This window comes from Theobroma cacao, chromosome 1, assembly GCF_000208745.1.
Source record: "Theobroma cacao cultivar B97-61/B2 chromosome 1, Criollo_cocoa_genome_V2, whole genome shotgun sequence".
Taxonomy (NCBI): domain Eukaryota; kingdom Viridiplantae; phylum Streptophyta; class Magnoliopsida; order Malvales; family Malvaceae; genus Theobroma; species Theobroma cacao.
In genome coordinates, this window is record NC_030850.1 from 4448412 (window position 1) to 4468353 (window position 19942).

The following is a 19942-nucleotide window of genomic DNA, read 5'->3' on the forward strand; positions in this document are numbered from 1 at the left end:
AGAAAGGAAAAGAGAGGAAAATGAAACTAGGTGGGAGGCTGGTCTTGTAATTACCCCTCCTCCCCTCTTCCCTTTCTTGGGTGCACAGATATTTATAAATTATACTTCTCTGAAGAGGAAATTCCAGACTCCATAGATAAGAGAGAAAGAATGATATGCGCATACGAACCTTGGGTACAAGCTAGTATTGGTTATCCTCCACAGCTCAAACGACTAAACCAAGTACCCAATCTTTCAATCACTAAAACAAAGACCCAAGTTCAAAGAAAGTCTCTTGACAACAGATTCGACGATATTGAAGGTGATGATAAGATTGATAATGGTGGTGGTTCCTGGTTAATGAAATTTACATTGCCATCCCATGTTAAATCAATTACAAGCACGTCAAACCCATTTATCAAACACTGTCTTAAGCTCAAGAGCAGCTCTTCTTATCGCCACTCTCATGCTTCTGCTCTTGTTGTTGGCACTACTCCTCTCAGGTAACCTTTCTATTCAAATTCTAGCTTTGGGTCTCTTTGAATTTTCAGTTTAACTGCACAAAACCGCAAATGGGTTTCTTTTATTTTATGCTATTTGCGCTACGGTAGTTCAGTTACTTACTTAGAAGTGGAAAAAGAAGCACAGAAAAAAAGAACTAAATAGTAGTTCACACATCAGTATTTTGAAGGATTAAAAGTTATTTTGCTTCGTTAGTATGCTCGTTAGTGAAACCTTTCTTTCATTCTTCCCTAAAAAAATCCCTATTGTATAACATATGATGTATTTGCTTATAATTCTTGTTATTTGTGGGACCTCTTTCAGATAATGGCATTTTCAGGGGTCACCTCGATACTCATGTTAGAGCTCTCTTATCCAAGTTTTTCTGCAGTTTATGTTAATTGTTTGAAACTCTAGCTGTTCCTTCTGCTTATCAAAATGCTAATCAGCTCATGGCCATATGTGGGGTGCGGTGGGCTATTGTTTGTTGTCATTTTTTTGATGATTATTTAAAAAGTTGCTATAAGTCATAGAACTTGTCCATGGCTTCGGTTCTTGCTGTAAGAGAGCTTTCAATGATTTCTTTTATTCACTACAATGTAGACCTTGTAGACCATTTGACTTTTGAGTTATTAAAATTAGTACCTCATTTGAATTTCCTTTTTCCCTACAAGTCACCTTGCTTATTATCCAACTTTGGAGACTTCAACAAGATTAGGATGAAGTCAGACATGTAAAGTATATTGTTTGGTAGATGGCATTGTTATCGTTGTTATTTACTTTCTGTTCCAAGGGTTCCATCTGCCTGGGCTAAACAAAGAGTTGTTACATTCAACCTTTTCAGGGAAGTATACAGGTATCAGGATTCGTCACAAGAGCAAATTGTTGGAATGGATTGTTTGCTGCTGCTTGACAAAGCTAAAATTCCCGAAGGACTGGATAAACACTCTGTTCATGTTGTGCATGTAAGCTCTATGGTGATGAAAAAACTTTCTGGGGTGCAATCAGCTGAATCTATTGAAGCGATTGCTATAATGAGGTTCCCTACCAGTTTCTTAAATTTGGATGTTGATCTAAATAATTCAGATTGTCAAAGTTGGTTCCCATCCACACATCGAATTTTAGTCCTTGATGGCATTCAGGTGATTCTCAAACTTTTTCCATGCAGTTTTCTTTTGTCCCTTTTTCTGAGGTTCCTGTTGATTCCACCCCGCTCCCTTTCTAGAATCTTGCTTTATGATTTAAAATCATAGTTCCCTATAGGTTTCTCAACATTTCTGAAAGAACATGAAGTTGCAGTTGTTGTTCTTGTCTGCTGTCTCTATAAAATTTTACAGAACATTGAAGTAGTTGTTCTAATATCTTTTTAGAAGCACCTAGAGGAAATCATATGACCGTGAAAGTTATTCTTTGGGTTGGTTCCCTCATGTGCTTGGCAAAGTTTTCTGTCAAAAACTTTGTCATGTGATATCTGCTGGAACTTGATTAAGTACTTTCTATGTTGTAATGTCAACTAAAAACACATAAACAGTTGTAGGCTGAACATCTGGTGCAACTAACGTATCAAATGCATTGAATGGCAAAGGACAGGAATGTATTAGAAGTCTTTGGTTTTGTTTTCCTTTGATGTGTTATGACTGGAAAACATTTAGTTCTCTTTAATGCTTGATATTCATATTGATTCGAAGATGTAATGGTGCAACACCATTTAATCCCAAAGCTATAACTGCAGGCATTTAATTTGAGGAATCTTCTGGACATATGGATCTCTAATTCATAAGAAATTGATCCCTGCAGGACCCTGGTAACCTTGGCACGTTACTCAGATCAGCTATGGCCTTTCGATGGGTGAGGAATAAAATTTTAAACATGAAGTTATTTCTTTTCTTTACTGTTTGCTTCTCATCTTCAACAGTTTCCTATTTATTTATCAAATTCTCATAGACACGCATGCTTTACTGACACTCTTATCACAATTCATGTGTGTAAGTTCATTAAATAACAATTCTCTTATAGCTGTCAATGACCGTTTTGAAACTTTAGGGTGATGCGGCATGAATCCACTCATGTGCAATGTTTTATACATTTTAGGTAGATTGTAGATGTATCATCTAGAGTGACAAGCTTGTGTGTAAACATGCTATTTGTTTACAGGCAAAAATTGTAATGGGGTATTTCACTCAGCTGTTTGAACCAAGAATCAATAGGTTGCACTTATGGGACTTCCTAACGATTTGTTAATCATAGTTAGATATTCTTTTCTCTATTTCAATGTCCACGTTCCATTATTCCAAAGGGTTCTGATATTATGATCAATATCCAACAGGGAGGTATATTTCTTCTTCCTGGTTGTTGTGATCCATTCAATGAAAAGGCACTTAGAGCAAGCCGGGGAGCCTGCTTTCAGCTGCCTATAGTTTCGGGCAGTTGGTACCATCTTGAAACCCTGAAAGATACATTCAATATGAAGATGCTAGCTGGCCACCCAGACAGTGATGGGAAAACAGAAAAGGTGTCTTCACTATCTCAAGAGTTTGTACATTCTTTAGCGCATGTTCCATTATGCTTGGTTTTGGGAAGTGAAGGGCGTGGCCTTTCAGAGAAAGCTCAGCAGGAATGTGAGCTTGTGAGGATTCCTATGGCAGGAGAATTTGAATCTCTCAACGTTTCTGTTGCTGGCGGGATTTTCTTGTATATGTTACAGCCTAAGAACTAGAGATTGAAATCAAGTTCTCATGAATTTCATTAATTCTGAATGTCTGATCCTCCCTCCGATGAAGATTTCTTCAGTTCGGTACACCTGTCCCTATTTATAAGTTAAAATTATAAATGGATTTATATTTAATATCTAAAAAAAATCTTTGAATTATTTAGAAAATTTTAAATAAATTTTTATTTTTTTATTACATTCAATCAAGATCATTTATTTTTATTTTAAATCATATAGGTCTTTATAATTAATGTTTGATTAATTGTTATTAGTTAAAATATTATTTGTTATTTTATATCACATTACATTGATGTGATATTTTACATAATATATAATAGATTATAATATAATTATGTGATATTTTTACCATTCATATCATTATTATATGGGTATAAAAATGAAAAGTAACATCTTAACTAATGATAATTAATTATTTATTGGTCATAAGAATTTATTTAATTTAAAAAAATATATAAAAACTTAATTGAATGTAAAAATAACAATAAGTTATTTAAATAATTTAAATTTTTTTTTAAACATCATGTCTTAAATTTATTAATAATCTATTAATGGATATAATTTTGGTTGTATTTTTACACCATACCTTTAGAATTTGAGCAAATACAATAAAAAATTATAAACTTATTGATTTTTAAAAAATACATTCAAAAAGGAGTTAAAATAATCAATGTGGAATTTTTAAAATTTGAGTAAATATAAAAAAATTATAAACTTAGTGATTTTTTAAAAAATAAATTAAAAAAAAGTTAAATGATGATGTGGAATTTTTATTCGGATTAAAAACAATGTTTTAGGTAAAGTAAATAGTAAGAAAAATAAGTCTACATTGGACTAATAAAAAATAGTTAGTGTTGTTAGCCAACTTAGCTTTTTTTTTATGAAAAAATAACTTAAAAGAACAACTATAAGAGAAACATAACAGAAAGTATTTAGAGAGAAAAGATTTTATTCAAGTGTATCTACATACGAATTGAAAAGGTCTATTTATAGGCTAATAACTTTTTATCTAGATTGAATTTACAATATGAAGATAATACTAAGAGATTAGATGGATTAATTAAATCTTAATCTTCATCTAATCTAATTTACGTCTAAATCTAAATATATATAGTATAAATAGATATTCACAAAAATATTCATAACACTTCCCTTAAATATCCATTGTATCAAGAATATGTCTCGTTAAAACCTTACAAGAAAAAAATCTCATAGAAAAAAATTCAAGTGAAGGAAAAAGAGTACATAATTCTTTTTAAAAATACGCTTTTGAAATATTGTCTTATTAAAAACTTTATCAAGAAAAATCCAATGGTAAAAACTCTGATGAAGGAAAATAGCACAGTGCATATTTTACTTCTCCTGATGACTACATTATTTAATATCTTCAAAACAGTACATTTCGATCTTTTGTACCAACTTTTCAAATGTTGCAATAGGAAGAGCTTTAGTAAACAAATCTGCTAGATTGTTACTTGAACGAATTTGTTGAACATTAATATCACCTTTTTTTTAAGCACATGAGTGAATAATTTTGACGAAATATGATTTGTCTTATAACCTTTAACGTATCCTTCCTTTAACTGTCTATGCTAGCAGTATTGTCATCATATAATGTTGTTAGCATTTCCTTCTTAGTTGACAAGCCACACGTTTCACGAAGATGTTGAGTTACAGATCTTAACCAAACATATTCACAACTTGCCTCATGAGTTGTTACAATTTCTGCATGGTTAGAAAAATTAACAATTATAGTTTGTTTTATAAAACGTCATGAAATAGCCGTACCTCCCTATGTGAACAAGTAACTTATTCAGGATCGAGTTTTGTGTGGATCAGATAAATATATTGCATTTGCATAATCAATAAAATTTAATTTTGATACATTTAAATAATATAAGCCCACGTCATTGTTCCTAAGAGATATTGAAGCATATGTTTAATTCCATTCTAATATCTTTGAGTTAGAGAATAACTATATCTTATTAATAAATTCACAGCAAATTATATATCAAGTTATGTATTGCTAGCAAGATACATCAATACTTCAATTATAATAAGATACGATACTTCAGGACTAATAAGTTCTTCATTATCCTCATGAAGTCGGAAAAGATTTTTTTTTTCACATCTAGAGACCTTACAATCATTGATGAACTCAACAAATATGTTTTGTCTGTATAAATTCATTTTAACACTTTTCCTATATAATTAGATTGATGAACAAAAATTTCATTTATTAAGTACTTAATCTGAAGACTTAAACAAAACTTTATTTTTCTAAAATCTTTCATTACAAATTCTCTCTTTAAGCAATCCACGATTTTTTATAACTCTTCAGAAGTTTCAATAATATTTGGTTCATCAATATAAACAGTAATTATCACAAATTCATATCTGAATCTTTTTATAAAAACATATGGGCATATAGGATCATTTTTATAGCTTTCTTTCAATAAATATTTACTAATGTGATTATACCACATGCGTCTGGATTATTTTAATCTATATAAAGATTTATTTAATTTGATTAAATAAATTTTTTGAGAATTCAAATTTTATGATTCAGGTAACTTAAATCCTTCAAGATTTTTCATATAGATATTGATATTAAATGAGTTTTATAAATAGGATGTAATTACATTTATTATACGCATTTCAATCTTCTCATATATTGCCAAACTAGTTATTATAAAATTGTAATTGCATCCACTACAGAGAATATATCTCTTTATATTCAAAATCAGATCTTTGGATAAAACCTTGTGTGACAAGCCGTACTTTATATCTCATAATCTTATTTTTCTCATTTCGTATTCGCACAAATACTCATTTATGTCTCACTGATTTTACACCATTTGACGTATGGACTACAGGTTCAAAAACTTCATGTTTTGCAAGTGAATTCAACTTGACTTTAATCGTGTCTTTCCATATTAGCCAATCATTTTTATGTCTACATTCTTCACAGATGTAGGTACAAAATCTTCATTTTCTTTCATAATATTACGTTATATATTATATACAAAATATCTTCGACATTTATTTTAATCCAGTTATATTTTTTTCCATCATGACATAATTGATTGAGATCCCTTTATTTTCAATGATTTCAGGTACCTGTTTTTTTTTTAATTTTTATCACTTATGTCAGGGGTTTTTTTTGAGTTTTTATTTTCTCATTTTAACCATCTTGAATATTTGCTCATTTTTTTAAGATTTTATTTTTGGAACTAATTGGTCTCCATGCTTCTAGCATGCCTTGTCCTGTAGGGATATCAATACTAATATGAGCATTTGTAGCTGATATATAAGATTTAATTATTCTCTTTAAGTTAGTAAATACCTCTGGTAACTGATTTATTATATTTTACAAAAGAATTATCTTTTGAACTTCTTGCTCACATTGGTTTGTATGAGGATCAAAACTAGATAATGATAATTTATTGCAAGATATTTTTTTTTCTAGTTGCTTATTTTCTTTTCCTAATGTTGAAAAACTTGTTTTATAAAAATGACAATCAGTAAACCTTGTAGTGAATAAATCTCTTATTGAAGGTTCTAGATATTTAATTATAGGTGGAGATTCATACCCAACATATATTTCTAATCTCCTTTGAGAGCTCATCGTTGTGCTTTGTGGTGGAGTAATTGGAACATATACCGCACAATTTTTATATGAAAAATATTTGGCTCGTGATTATAAACTAATTGTATAGGAGAGAATTTATGATAACTCGTTTGGCCTAATGCATACAAATGCTGTTGTATCTAAAATGGCATGCCCCCAAACAAAAATTGAGAGTTTAAATTTCATAAGTAATGGCATTGCAATCAGTTTGAAATGTTTAATAAACGATTCTGCTAGATCGTTTTGTGTATAAATATAAACAATAGGTTCTTCAACAATTGTTCCAACTAATATGCAATATTCAAGGCTCGATATGTAAATTCACCAACATTGTCTAGACAAATTGTCTTGATTACATAATTAGAAAATGTGCTTCCAAACAAATTATTTGAGCAATTAATCTTGTAAATATCAAATTGCAAGTTGATAATAAGCACACATGTAACCATCTAGTTGATGCACCTATTAAAATCATAAAATATCTAAATGGTTCATATGGTGGATGCATGAATCCACATATAACCCTGAATATGTTTTAAAAACATAGGGAATTCAATTTCAACTTTAGCTAGCAATAGCCTTATAATTTATTTACCTTGAGAGCAAGCAACATTAGTATTTCATTGGATTGAAAAATTTTCTATTTTTTTAATGAATGATCATATTAATTATTAATAATATTTTGCATCATTATTGATCCAAGATAGTCTAATCGGTCATGCTAAACATTAAAATCATTAGTAAATTTCTGGTTTACCATGAGTTTCAATTATTCTAATATTTGTGTAGTTTAATCCAGATAACAAAGTGAGTAATTTTTTTTAACACACACCTTCTACTTGAGATAATATATGTAATATAGAGGTATTAAATATCTCTTTCATTCATTGTCTCAACATTCATTGTCTGAATATCTTTAAAACTCAATAAACTTCTTTGAGACTTAATAGAAAATAATACATATTCTATTATAAACTTTATTCCTAGAGGTAGTAAAATATTAATTCTTTCGGAGCTTTCAATTAATCTTATACTATCAGATATTGAATTGACATTGGTTTTTTTCGTTATAATAAGAACATATTTCAGCATCTTCATAATATAATTATACTAAAATATATCAATTACTATTAAGTTTATTTTTGGATATTTCTATTATCAATCAAATGATCAATTCATTTTTCAGCATAAGAAAATCAACAATGGATATTTCCATTGCCAATCATATAATCAATTCCTCTTTCTGGGTAGACAAACATCTTGATGTACTATATCAACTTGGCCATAGTTAAAATCATCACAAGATGTTTTAAGTTTCAATGATACTTGATAAAGTTTAAGAAATATAATAGGTACACGACCAATGGTAAGTACGTTTTCTATATTCTTTTTATTTTTTCCATTTTTTGTCTTTTCATTATTCATTCACTTCTGGTGGGTTGAAAGTATTTATTCGTTTTGTGGGTTATAAGTATTTATTCACTTTTAATGAGTTATCCACTTCTTGTGGGTTAGTGGGTGAAGGTGTCCATTCACTTATAGTGACAAAATTATCCATATTTTGGTTGTAAAATTATTCTTTATTAAAATAGTGATAATGTAAATTATTATGACGACCTCTTTTATGTCTATGATCATAATTATTCAATGATGTGGTATTCACTTCAGAGAATAAATAGATTAATGATTATAACCATAATTATTAAATGATGTCACATTCACTTCAAGAAATAGACGAATTTATAATTTTTTATTAATAACTTGTCTGTTACATTCACTTCAGAAAATAGATATTATAATTTTTCATTAATATCAAGGGACAAAATATAATATGTACTACATAATAGCAAAATTCATATTAAAATTGATTTTAGAGAATAAAAATACTAAAAAAATATCAAGTCACTTGATTTTTTAAAATCAAAAATAAAAAAAAAAACAAACCTTTGTGAGAGGATGAAAAAAAAAATACTAAAACTTGATTTGCTAAAATCAGAAATCGAAATCAATTATTGAAATTGGATTGAAGCTTGAAGATGAGGAAAATAAAATTTAAATTTAAAAGATTAGAAGATCGTGTGTTATAAAAATATAACTTAAACAAATAATTATAAAAAAAAATATTCAGAGAAAATATCTTATTCGTAAATTACAAATGAATTGAACGGACGGCAGTGATATTTAGAGTTAGTAGATACATACAGTCCAATAAAGCAAGAAACAATTAAAAAATCCCTCCTTTTTCTCCTTCCAATCTCTCCATCACTCAAATCCCTCCTCGACTCCTGGTCTTTGAATCCTCCATCGTCGCCGGAATCCACCGCAATCGACAGGCGATGATAGTCGGAAAGCAACAGTTGCAGCAATCTCAGCTGTTTTCTCTTAAAGGATCCATCCTCACTCTCTCCATTGTCACCCTCATTTCCTTCACTTACTTCTCCTTCAAATCCCTTCGTCCTCCTCTCCCCCTCTCCCCTCCCACTCCTCAGCTTACTCTCCTCCCCTCTGCCACTGCTACCATTCCCTTCGCGCGTAAAGTCGCTGACAGAGAAGAAAACAATGTCGATAAAGGTAAAGATGACGACAACGACGAGTTGTTTACCGATATTTACCATTCGCCGAAGCTTTTCAAGTTGAATTTCAAAGAAATGGAGAGGAAATTCAAGGTTTACATTTACCCCGATGGTGATCCTAAAACTTTTTATCAAACTCCCCGGAAACTCACGGGTAAATACGCCAGCGAAGGTTATTTTTTCCAGAATATTCGTGAGAGTCGGTTTCGTACGGACTATCCAGATCAAGCTCACCTCTTTTTTATCCCAATTTCTTGTCACAAAATGCGAGGCAAGGTAACCCAAAAAAAAAAAGAACTTCTGATTAAAATTATGTTTTTTTTTTATAAAAAAAAGCGAGATTAGATCTACAGATATCAGTTAAATTTGTAACTTATTTTTGTTATGACAATTGATGCAGGGCACTTCTTATGAGAATATGACTATAATTGTTCAGAACTATCTAGATAGTTTGATAGGGAAGTATCCTTATTGGAACAGAACCCTGGGTGCCGATCATTTCTTCGTTACTTGTCATGATGTGGGTGTTAGGGCAACGGAAGGAGTTCCATTTCTAGTAAAGAATGCGATTCGTGTGGTTTGTTCTCCGAGCTATGATGTTGGATTCATTCCGCATAAAGATGTTGCACTTCCTCAAGTTTTGCAGCCATTTGCTCTTCCGGCTGGTGGAAATGATGTAGAAAATAGGTAAAAATCTGTGTTTTTCATTTTTGTTCGATTGTAATGCATAAATAGTTTGTTAAAGGAAAATGTTAATGTGTGCATATTGGCATTGGTCATATTTATAGAAAGGTTTTATAGTTTGTTCCAAATGTGACAGTAAATGAAGAAACATTTCTTAAAGTAGCTCTAGTTAACAAAATCATAGACACTATTTAACAAAACCCTTTCTTATAAAGATCAGGAATATAAGTCTGTAGCTTCATGCTAACTAGAAGCATTCTTTGCAGGACAAGGCTTGGTTTTTGGGCTGGACATCGGAACTCAAAGATTAGAGTTATACTGGCTCGTGTGTGGGAGAATGATACCGAACTTGACATTTCGAATAATAGAATAAGTAGGGCTACTGGACATTTAGTGTACCAGAAGAGGTTTTACAGAACTAAATTTTGCATATGCCCTGGTGGCTCTCAGGTCAACAGTGCTCGCATAGCTGATTCAATCCATTATGGATGTGTTCCTGGTAAGCATTCTCAACTTCTTGTGACTGCTGCATTGGAGGATTTAGAAACTTGTATATTGTTAGTTGCTTATGGCTTGCTTAACGATGCATGTGAATTGCCAAGTTATAGGACTAGGCTGGCTACAAAAGTAGGAGGAACTTAAAACCACACATACAAACAGGAGTGAGGAATTCAAACCAAATACACAAACAGAATAAGTTTATTTGTTTGGCTCTTTGATTTGCTGTAGAGGAGGTGATGAGACTTCCTTTTTGTGATACAGATGACCTCTGCTGAAATACCAGTGATAACTGAGATATTCTGACTAAAACTGGTAAGAAATTAGGATATATTTGTAGAGATATAATGCTAGGATTGCTACTAAAGGCTGGGCATATCTAAGGAGGTGCGCATCTTTTAGTCACGCCTTGTGGAGCAGACGAAAACATTTTATAAAATTCCTATTCAGATAAAAACTTAGGAATATCTCTGTTACTGTGACAGATGGTGCAGAATATAGTTAGCTTCCCAGCATAATCTAAGTGTTGATTCTCAAAGTCATGGCTATCATAAGTAATGAGCTAGATTCAACTTTAGACTGATTTAGTTTTATTGCCAGCATCAATTATCTACTAGTTTTTGATGCCCTCTAATTCTGGACATAAGACTTGCTTTACTACCCTGATTTGTATCATAATTATCAGAAACACTAGGAACATCAATTTTTATCAATAATTTTATTCCAGGAAGAAGATTTATGAAACTTGAGAATTGGGTTGGAGTAGGGGCTTTAACTTTTCCTTTTTTAAAGGGTTTGAAGAAACAGTAAGATTTCCTCATTTTGAGTTGTATGTTTTTGGTAGGGTGTTATTTTTGCCATGTTGTTAACTTGTTTATCTTGTAAGCCCCACCCCCCCCTCTTCGTCTTCCAACAAAGTAAAAGAAAAAAAGGAGAAGAATGATTAAAAATGTTCCCTCTAACCTATTTGGCTTGTTTTCTTGCAGTAATATTGTCCAACTATTATGACCTGCCATTCAATGACATTCTTGATTGGCGAAAATTTGCTGTTGTCCTTAAAGAGAGTGATGTGTACCAGCTCAAACAGATCCTAAAGAACATATCTGATGAGGAATTTTTTTCACTTCATAAGAACTTAGTTAAGGTAGGAGCCTTCCTTTGCAAAACTGATTCATCATTTTTCTGTAAAATTGAAGTTCAATGTAACAACAATTACCTGCAGTGGATAAATGATAATTTGTTATGACTTTGTTTTATCAGGTCCAGAAGCACTTCCAATGGAATTCACCACCCATAAAGTATGATGCATTCCACATGGTTATGTATGAACTTTGGTTGCGCCACCATGTAATCAAATACTAATTTTGTTGATTTGTTGACGGATGTAGTTCCATTTCACTTTTGTATACACTAAAAGGTTGCCTCCTAACAACCTAAAAGCTTGTATTTTATGTACATACTGCTTAAGTATTACGTGCCAAAGATGTCAGTTATTTGTTTGTTCTTTATGTTCTGTTTTGCGTTTAGTACGTACTGCTTAACTTTAGGTTTGGCAAACTGGCTAACTTGAACTGACTGGAGCTACATCAAAGACACAATGTCTTTCAAGGGCATGTGTAGCTCAAAACTGGATTGTTGAGACATCTGTGGTTATGGATGAACTTCCGGACCGATTGTTCGCCCAGATACTGTAACGATTATGTAGGTTTTCAGTTGCATACTAAATGTATAGGTGCTTTTTCTACTCTAGCTTTTCTGAAAATAAATCTACAAGAAAAGCATGAAATAGTACTATTATTATTTTATCAAGGTAGAATTCTATGTTGAGCAACCTTATATTAGTTACCAACTTACTTAGAAATACAGAGAATCAACGTACATAAAAGTCTTGCATCATAAATTAACGAGAGAGTAATAAAACGCGTGTTTGCGTGCATATATATACATACACTTATTATGCACAAACGATGGCATCCTCAATCTCATCAGGCCTCTGCTGGGTCATGGGAATCGAACCGCTCTGAGATCCAGCAGTGCTGCTAGTAGCAGTTCCACTGGCATTGATCCTCAAGTCTGTCCTCTCTTTTTTGATTGCCAAGTATGCTAACATTGCAGTGTTAAGTGCATCTGAGCATTTGATTTATTAGTTGGTGTATGATTTTTTTATTTAAATGACAGAGTTTGTAGTGTAAAGCATCATTATTGGGATAACAACAATCCCTGCCAGGATTGATGTGGCCTAATCGCCCGTTCTATTATTGTTTTTCGTCCATCCCATGAAACTTGTGCTTATGAAGTACATGTTAATCCCCGTCACAAACAGCCACGTGATCAAGGTAACCTGCTTATTCAACCACCAGAAAAAATAAATGAGAAATTTCTGTATTGTCAGAAAAACTTTTCCTGCTATGGCATGGAATGGAGAAAGATATTTCAGTATTTGAACTCATTAATCTCACCGGAATAGAGTTTTTATGGCAGCCCATCTTGGCTGCACTGCTTGTAAATCTAAGGAGAGGTACCCATGCAAATGGTAGCTAAAATGATAAGATCATCTGAAGACAGGCAAACACGATATCTGTTTTCTAGTTGCTTTAATAAAGAAGATTTAACAAATTCTTTCCGGTTTGACATTACAGAAGCAATGATGATGAGCCTTGCAGGCCCAGAAGAACCGCCGATTATGCAAGCCAATAAACTCGGTGCAATGGCAATAAATCTTGTGATTAAATTTCTCAACCATAGTTCCATTTTCATGCCGAGGAAACCCCGTGGGGAAAAAAGAAGTGCCAATTTAAGATTTGTCTTTCTTTCAAAATAAGATAAGTGATTGAATAAGCACCTGCATAATATATTGGCCAGCATATAGTCCTGTAACAGTTGAACTCTGCCCAGAAGCTAGCAAAGATATGGCATATGGTTTTGAACTCCAGTCTCCAAGAGCATTCTATGGAGATCAGCAAAGCAAAACGTGAATACGTCATATCGTGGAATGAAACGTGAATTAGTCATATCGTCTCTGCAGGGCCGGCCCTTGGGTAAAGCCACCCAAGCAAAAGCTTTAGGCCGCCAATTTAAAAAGGCCCCAAATTTGAAAAGGTACTATAATTTTATAATATAATTTAATTAAATTAAAAATATATAAAAATTTAAAATTATATAAAAAAAATTAATAATTAATAAAATTATATATTTTCTTAATTTTTTAATAAATGANTAAAATAATTAATAATTAATTAAATTTTTATTTTTTATTTTTAATTATGTGCTTAATAAATTTTAATTTTTATTATTTCTTAATTTTTAGAATATTTTTAATTATTAATTATTTCTCTTATTTCTAATCAACTACCAATCATATGTTTTTAATCATATCCAACAATTTTTTTTTACTTATTTCTTCTATTTTCAATTAACATATTTACTAAATTTCAACAACTATTTTTTTTATATAAAATAAATTATTTTTTTCAATGTATAATATCTACTTTGAAATTCTTCTTTTCTCATTTGCTCTTTTTTTTTTAAATTCAATTTTCTTTCAAAAAATAAATAAAAAGTTTGTCATGTTATTATTTTTATAAAACTGTGAGCCTTATTTACGGTTAATAATAAATATTCAACAGTTAAGTATTATTGTTTTAATAGTTACAAAATTTTTTATTTTAATTTATAATTTTTATCATATTATTATATTATTTTTATTTTATATGATAATTAATTTATTTAAATTAAAAATTTTGATTGATGATTTATATTAATTATTTAAAAAATATATGATAGTCGATTTAAGCCTTTTTAAGTTTATTGGGCCGCCCCTGCGTCTCTGACTTGGAATGAATGCCAATTTTGGACTCCATTATCTTTTTAATCATTCTTCTCTTCCATATAAATCATAAATCTAACCTTGAGTAAAGAAACTGCTGAGTCTAGAGTGATATTCTTGCAATCTGTCCTGTTCTCTGGGGATAAATTTGGATGGAAGCAAACACTTTCAGTCACGGATATGAGTGCCACATTGATGAGGAACGCAAAAACTAGGGCTAACCCACTTTCCAGCGGGAAGTACTTGCTTGCATTCTATGAGAATTAGAAACGGATTTAGACTTATGATTACTGAATTTTTAAGTGTCATTATCTCAAATTAGTCTGGTATTGGAAAAGGTTTTGGTCAGCCACCCTGATCCTGATGCCTTCAAAGGAGTGTGGGATTTTTCTTGAGATTACCAATGCTGACGGAAGGAAAGGGTTGTGCCTGAAATTTCAAAAAAGACAAAGAAAGCGATGCAACTGTTCTAACTTATAGTAATCCCGTCAAAATCCTGCATGCCACCATGTTTACTCTAAAAATAAGAATCTAGAACTCTGAAGTAATATGTTATTGAGAAATTACGGCACGATGAGAGCTTCTAGAAGAGCTATGGCGTTTTTAGTGGCTTGATCACTGCTGAGTTTAGGGACAAACATTCCAGTCATAATCTCCTTTGCACTGGGGCTGGCACGCACCATTACACTGAAGAAGCAGCCACCAACGACAGCTACTAGACTACCAATGACAATTTCCAGCTTCCGTATCTATCATTGGCATATATAACAGCACAAAGAAAAATTAGCTTTGCAGTCCGAAACACTATTTACACACACAAAAAGAAGACTTGCAGTAAATTAACTACTTCAATTCTCTACTACTCACACCATATCGTTGCAGTCCAAGGAGGAGAAGAGTACTCAATCCTGCCAGAAGTACCCCAACCCACATGGGTACTTTGAAAAGTATCTGAAGAGCAAATGCTGTTCCTATCACTTCAAACCCATAAACCAAATATTTAAATTAGTTCTTGCTTGGAAATATAATGATTTGCAATTCCAGCTCTAGTTCATATCAATGGAAGATAGAGATTTTAAGTCCGAATTGAAAGAAAGAAACTTCTAAGGTGCTACATTAAATGGATGATATTTTACTATACGATTAAATATTACAAACCTCATGGGATGTCGGCAGCTGTTACAGCTACCTCGGCCAGAATCCAAAGGCAGTAAATGACCGGCCTTTGGGTACTCCATCTTGCAATGTTCTGACAAATGTTTCGCTGGAGAAATTTATGCCTTTTGTATTTTTTAATAGTTTAGTGAAATATTTAAATAAAATGATAAATCAAGAAGCATTGGAGTTGAATTATTTTTGGCTGAAAACCGTGGAATTAATTAACGATATTTCTATTAATCAAGTGGATGAGTGGATGAGTCCTCTTTCTCATTAAAGAATATACAATTATTAGTTAAGAATTTTATTAATAAATGTTTTAAAGTGAATTTGTTATTATTATTTTTTTATAATTAAAGAAAAAAAGATTTAAATTTTATTTTTTAAGTAAAAAAATTATATATTAATTAATGAATCAAATATTCAAATATAAGTGAATTTATTATTATTTAAAAAAAATCATTACATAAATAGTAAAAGATACTTTTAATTATATCCAAAGTCAGAAGCACTCTCAAGATAGAGGTGAGCAGAATCCTTTGATTTCAGACATTATCAATTGACTGCCATTTACCGTATTTGGGCAATGTATTATTTCTTGCATGTAACAACAACATAACATGTTGTTTTTATTGCTGTCTTTTTCTTTCCATTTCCTACGATGATAATAATAAGTAAGCAAAAATCACTTCAACCACCATTTCAACAACTACCCTTTTCATTGTACAGTTTGTACTTTTCAGTCCTCGTATCCCCCCACCCCTCTCTCTCTCTCCCCATTTATTTCTCTCATGCACGTGTCGTCGCTCTCACTCTCCCTCTAGTGTCTTTTCCTCCTCTTTAATCTGGACATCATGAACCGGATATAAACAAATAGTTATCAAATTCTCTATTTAGACTTCAAATTGAAGACCAATATTAATTGAAAGAGTTCAAAAGATACTAGAACCAAGTTTAGAAAGGCAGAAAATGAATTCTAAACAAGTGTTAAATTCTATTCAAACTTAAAGATGATCAAACGTTTCCTTTCAGCAAAGCAATCAGGAAACTATTTAAAAAGGAGAAAGCTCAAGGATCGTGGGTGATGATGAAAAACCATTGCGTCAAAATAATGTTACTCCTTGGAAACAAAACTAGCTGTCAATTATCGGGAATGATGTTACTAGACTGAAGATGCTTTCTTCTCCATCAGATAGAAATTCATTGTCTGATAGATTATTGTTTGGGGGTAAAGAATTCAATAAAAACAATATCTATCACAAATTTTATCAATCAATCGGATCATCTCAATGACGTTAATGTTGTCAACATGTCTAATGTCAGCATGTTTACATATTTGCACCATCAATGACATCGATCAACTTGTCTAGACTGCAGGTTCAATATTGTTCTTTACTCCATTTTGATTGTTTTGATTTTCAGATTGAGATCCTGAATAATTTTTTTTTTTGGGGGTTGGGGAGAGTGTTTGTACAATTCGTTCTTTGTCAGATTAGGCCAAGCGAATGGCTATAATCAGTACAATTCTTTTTCGAGATATTGTAGGTAACATATTCATCGAGACCTGTTCTGATTTCTGTAATTCATGTATTTTTTACACTGATATTAATGCTGTTGTTGCAAAGGCTTCAATGAAATCTGGATATCATATCTATCACATTAGTTGTATGTGTTTTTATTTTTTTTTCAATATAAGCATGAAAATATCTAAGAGAAAACCGGAATTCGAATCTTGGACCATATAATGATACCCGTTAAGCCAAGTCTTGGTTGATAGGTATCTGGGTTTACGCTTATGTTTTCACTCGATCATCTTCATCTCTAAATCACACAGCATCCGACTAACTTACTATACAATCGTTTTCTTTATATCTATTTTTGTGTTGGACAATATTTCTGCCTCTAATTTGTATAAAACTGTCAAAAAGGTTTCACCAATTTAAATTATTTATAACACTTTCGGATATAAAGACACAAATAACAGGATATAATTGCTTGGGACTTGCATGTTTTTCATGGATCAGTAGTGTACATATTTGTACACAAGCTACAAAGTGATCAGATTGGTTTTATCTACATTTAGATTTAAAGCTATACACATAAAGGGATCAAGTAATCTGTCTGAATTTGAAACTTCAAGTCTTGAGCAGATAACTTTCATTCAAATTAACTGATAAGGTTCTGTTCGGTGTGGACAAGGCTAAGTGTTTAATTGTTTACATTGGATAAGATTTGGTTGCATTTGGTATGAGAATACTGCCTTGGTCACTGCTGTCTGACAGTCTTCTCGATCATAGGCCTGCAGGTCTTGGAGTTGTGCAGCAGACCTCTGCAGTTTATAGCTGCCTGCTGCTTCAAGAAGTCTCGGGAGCTGCTATCTATTTGACGTCATGAAGCACTGCTGCGTGAGCTTGGTTTGAAGTGTGAGTATCCGCCTTTGGTCTTAGTGGTTGTGCAGCAGACTTCTGCTGTTGAGCTCCCTATAGCATCAAGAAGTCTTGGTGAGTCAAGAGGCACTGCTGTGTCAGCTTGAATTGAAGCTTGAGTGTTCTCCTTTACATTGGAAACTATCGATTGATAATTAATTAAAATTATCAAAGAATATGCACAACACATAATTTATGGAACGACTCAAGTCTTATAAAGATTTAAATACTTAATTGTGATATAAAGGCCTATTTGTTGTAGGTACTGTAGACTCCAAGGACCATATTTGCCTCGGCTTCCAAGGGCCTGAATTAGGTTGGGATTACCATGGGCCTTCCTTCTGGGGAAATTATCAGCCCTTCCATCCCAAGTCAATGTGTTCAAAATCCTATCTCCCTCGATTGACTGATCAGTCTGCACCGCCTGCTGTTAGCCTCATTCCATTGGCATTGAAGAATTGAACTAGCTAGCTACATCTGGTTAAGTATGTTCCGCTTTATTTACTAAACAAGTAAGCGTCTATGTATCTTACTTTTCTTAAGTGATGAAAGAGAACTCGATGTCTTAATTATGAATTAGGAGTAATTAAAAAACTTTGCGAATATTTCAAATTGGTGGAATATTTTGGAAAGTAACTTCACTTGATAAACATGAAGTAGATAAATCCAAAAGAGCATAACTCCTAAGTCGAAGTTGATGTGATTAGAGTGTGCTTTAATATTTGTCTCATTAAGATAGGAAAAAGCATCTGAAACCAATGGTCAAGTCAGAGGATAAGACAGGGTCGTAAAAAAACCCTCCTTTATGCTTATTTAACTTTTTCATTTATGTCTTATTTGTGATTTCAAACCAAATTAGACAACAAGACACTCTCTTGTAAAAACTCCCTGTCTAGACAATAATTAATCTTTCCCTTGGATTATTTGTAGCCTATTTGGTATAATCCAAACCAACCTTTGAGAATCCAACTTTTTCATTTTTTAACAACAAAGTCAGACAAGAAAGATTGGAGCTCCTAACCTCCAATTTTTCTTAGAAAAAAAGCACATAAAATATTTTCTTATGGTTTTACATTATATATATATAGGTGCTCGGATTCCATTGATAAAAAGCCAATTCCGATCATTGGATGGTCCCCAAGAATGCATTTATAATTAGAAATACTCTATGGTTGCTGTCTTACGGGGAATAAACAAGGACAAAAGAGGATAAGATAGAAAGCACTTCTCCTACCTATCAAATTGAGCTTTTAAGCCGTCAAGTATAGGAATAATGGAGTGAGATTAGAATAGAGATTCGTAGTACTTATTGTGTTGAAAAGAGGAAAAAAATTAGTAATTTTAGATTATTAAACTGAGATCTCCTTCTCAAAGCATAAGATAATTCCCATTTTTATGATTAAAAAAATTATGTGTTTTTCAAAATTCCTCATTATTTAAAAAAGAAAAGAAAAGTTACATTTTCTTAAAAAATTAATTTAATAAATTAAAGAAAGAGGCGTGGCAACCAAATAGGCAAACACCAATACTAAGCTATGAATTTATGGCGCATCCTCCACAAAAATAACATTAAATATTTTTTGGGGTCCATTCTAGCATTGATCACCAGCGCATTGAATATTGATTATCCCATACACATTGACATCATTTGACAAGTGGGGAGTATGGTCCAAATTATCTAACCTTTGATAATTGGATTTATTCTTAGTGAACCAACCGCGTTTGATCCACCATAAACTCCTCAATCAAAGTGTTTGTGGTTCAATTAATCTCTATTACCATTTATATATGTACCATCCACAATCAATAGAAGGAATTTATACCTGACTTGGCTTTTGCATCTTGCTTCGTCGAGGAAAAAGCATTTCTTTTGTGGACAGTAATAGGACAAGGCAGAGTTAGGGAGGTATCTTGAAAAGCTAGCCGGCTTGTTATCAT

General features: G+C 32.1%; 2 protein-coding genes and 1 pseudogene across 2 annotated transcripts; 2 read left to right on the top strand and 1 right to left on the bottom strand.

The window, feature by feature from the left end:
* Positions 29-3269, top strand: LOC18611438 (uncharacterized tRNA/rRNA methyltransferase slr1673). Its single transcript, XM_007047681.2, has 4 exons — positions 29-482; positions 1325-1622; positions 2278-2328; positions 2807-3269. Exons 1-4 carry the CDS (start codon positions 151-153, stop codon positions 3194-3196), a joined length of 1071 nt encoding a protein of 356 aa, XP_007047743.2. The 5' UTR covers positions 29-150; the 3' UTR covers positions 3197-3269.
* LOC18611439 (probable glycosyltransferase At5g03795) lies at positions 9039-12102 on the top strand. Its single transcript, XM_007047682.2, has 5 exons — positions 9039-9688; positions 9813-10099; positions 10363-10595; positions 11581-11738; positions 11855-12102. The coding sequence occupies exons 1-5, from the start codon at positions 9176-9178 to the stop codon at positions 11954-11956; spliced, it is 1293 nt and encodes a 430-aa protein (XP_007047744.2). The 5' UTR covers positions 9039-9175; the 3' UTR covers positions 11957-12102.
* Positions 12834-19942, bottom strand: LOC18611440 (annotated as a pseudogene).

What these genes read in the sequence shown, in the direction of transcription:
- LOC18611438 (XM_007047681.2), top strand. Translation starts at nt 151, where the DNA reads ATGATATGCGCATACGAACCTTGGGTACAAGCTAGTATTGGTTATCCT. An exon ending in GTTGGCACTACTCCTCTCAG is followed by an intron (nt 483 to 1,324) that starts GTAACCTTTCTA and finishes CAACCTTTTCAG; the next exon opens with GGAAGTATACAGGTATCAGG. An exon ending in CAGCTATGGCCTTTCGATGG is followed by an intron (nt 2,329 to 2,806) that starts GTGAGGAATAAA and finishes AATATCCAACAG; the next exon opens with GGAGGTATATTTCTTCTTCC.
- LOC18611439 (XM_007047682.2), top strand. Translation starts at nt 9,176, where the DNA reads ATGATAGTCGGAAAGCAACAGTTGCAGCAATCTCAGCTGTTTTCTCTT. An exon ending in GTCACAAAATGCGAGGCAAG is followed by an intron (nt 9,689 to 9,812) that starts GTAACCCAAAAA and finishes CAATTGATGCAG; the next exon opens with GGCACTTCTTATGAGAATAT. An exon ending in TTCATAAGAACTTAGTTAAG is followed by an intron (nt 11,739 to 11,854) that starts GTAGGAGCCTTC and finishes TTGTTTTATCAG; the next exon opens with GTCCAGAAGCACTTCCAATG.